The 2,203-nt window shown below is 35.8% G+C and overlaps 1 protein-coding gene across 7 annotated transcripts in view; it reads right to left on the bottom strand.

Annotated features, from left to right (window-relative positions):
* The window catches only part of LOC122564109 (elastin-like), a 286,762-nt gene that overhangs the window by 80,466 nt on the left and 204,093 nt on the right, over positions 1-2,203 (bottom strand). For 5 of the 7 annotated variants that reach the window (XM_043718676.1, XM_043718680.1, XM_043718673.1 and 2 more), the window contains exon 25: positions 1,357-1,377. The exons of the other annotated variants lie outside the window; for them this stretch is intronic. In XM_043718676.1, the coding sequence (XP_043574611.1) occupies positions 1,357-1,377 (21 nt within the window). The remainder of the gene's footprint in view (positions 1-1,356; positions 1,378-2,203) is intronic. 7 annotated transcript variants of the gene reach the window in all.

Below are 2,203 nucleotides of genomic sequence, written 5' to 3'. Positions count from 1 at the left end.
TACAGGGGGGTAGGTATAGGACAGATGTTAGGGGTAGGTTCTTTACTCAGCGAGTCGTGAGTTCATGGAATGCCCTGCCAGTAGCAGTGGTGGACTCTCCCTCATTATGGGCATTTAAGTGGGCATTGGATAGGCATATGGAGGATAGTGGGCTAGTGTAGGTTAGGTGGGCTTGGATCGGCGCAACATCGAGGGCCGAAGGGCCTGTACTGCGCTGTATTCTTCTATGTTCTATGACTATTTAACTACTGGATTTTACTTACTAAGGAACATTCGAATACTAATCTGGTAATCATTAAAATATTAAAATACTACAATAGTTTAAAATTAAACTTTTTTAGACCGTGCTATTTAGCGTTAAACTTGAATCATCATATCTCATGCCTCTATTATAGATTCACTATTTTTTCCAGTTATGTCTAGTTATACATCCCATAAAGCCTTATCCACTTTGTTAAAACATTTTTCATACACTAAAACTTTTATGTGCCATATGATATACCAACTTTTTCTCTTCAGATGTTTCATTAATGGATTAATGAATTATACAGTAGATAGTTCTATTGATTTACTATGGTCTAGGAGAAAGATAATTTAATTTTTTTAATACTCAATCCACATATTTGAAGAACTCTTTTTATTGCTATTCCTTCACTCTGAACCCAATCATTAGATGCAGTTACATCCATTGAGCAACAGCCTGGAAACAGTGGAAATTTTTCATACTGCAATTCTGTGCAGCAAGTATGCTGTAGGATCTTGTTTCTGAAAATATTGAATTTCATTGCTAAGTACACAGTAATAGTCAGAAAAGTCAGATTTATTAAGTATTATATGAAGAAAAGCAAAAATACCAGAAATCTGAAACCAAGCAGAAAGTGATGGAAATGCTCAGTGAGATAACCAGCAAATATAATAGATGCAAAAGAAAATGTTAGAATAATATTTTATAAGATTAGATCTTGGTTTTATCTAAAACATTAATCAGTGGTTCTCTTTCAGTTTTATTGTCCATGATTTTACCAACAGTGGCAAAATTCCTAACACAATGTTCCATACCAAGTTTCACTTCTTTTTGACATAAATATCAAATGTTTTGTCTTCTTCAACATCCAGGAATTGCAGCACAATAACATCAAAATCGAGAATGAGACCAAGTGGCCTATCATGTCTGTACATTCTCAACAAATTTAAAACTTCTTTGTTCAAAGTTGAAACAACCTGGTTTACTTCAAGGCTACATGCATATTACAATGATTGATTTCACTAATAAGAATATGATGTTTGGTGAAATGGTAGTAACTGATCAATAATCCTAAGTTATAGGTCCAGGAAATCAAGAACAAATTATTATACCTGTTACAGCTCCTGGAGCACCTACATGAATAGCACAAGAAAGAAGACATTAGAATACCAAATTGATCCATTTCAGTAATACATAACTATTTGGGGTATGCAGCGGGGGGGGGGGGGGGTAATGGAGGAAAGTTCATTTCAATGATTGATGGTTCCTTCAGGGGATTGAAAAGTTTAGAAGCCCTTGTGCTTAAAGCACTACACCATTTTATGCTAACAAACAATAAACATGTAAGAAATATATACATTGCTTAATTAGGATGTGACAGGACAAGGATGATTTTATAACGAATGCTTCTCTAACTAGTTGTTCTGGTTAGTTATATTTTGTTGAACAGATTAGTAATAGTTTCTCCTCTTACAAAAACATAGAAGTCAACTTCCTTTTAATAATTACTCTAGTCAAAGTTGAGTCAAATTCATTTGAGATACGCATCATTAATATTTGACCTATATATAAAAATTAACACAAACATGCAAATTAGCAACAGGAATAGTTCATTTGATCCCTCAAGCTTGCTACACAATTGAATAAGATCAAGGTTGATCTGATTATGGCCTCAACACCAATTTCCTGCCTATCCCTGATAGAGTCATAGAGTAATAGAGATGTACAGCATGGAAACAGACCCTTCAGTCCAGCCTGTCCATGCTGACCAGATATCCCAACCCAATCTAGTCCCACCTGCCAGCACCCGGTCCGTTTCCCTCCAAACCCTTCCTATTCATATACCCATCCAAATGCCTCTTAAATGTTGCAATTGTACCAGCCTCCACCACATCCTCTGGCAGCTCATTCCATACAAGTACCACCCTCTGCATGAAAATGTTGCCCCTTAGGTCTCTT

This window comes from Chiloscyllium plagiosum, chromosome 28, assembly GCF_004010195.1.
Source record: "Chiloscyllium plagiosum isolate BGI_BamShark_2017 chromosome 28, ASM401019v2, whole genome shotgun sequence".
In the NCBI taxonomy this organism is placed as follows: Eukaryota; Metazoa; Chordata; class Chondrichthyes; order Orectolobiformes; family Hemiscylliidae; genus Chiloscyllium; species Chiloscyllium plagiosum.
Note: the sequence above shows the minus strand (reverse complement) of the source record. Positions and strands in the feature narration are given on the sequence as shown.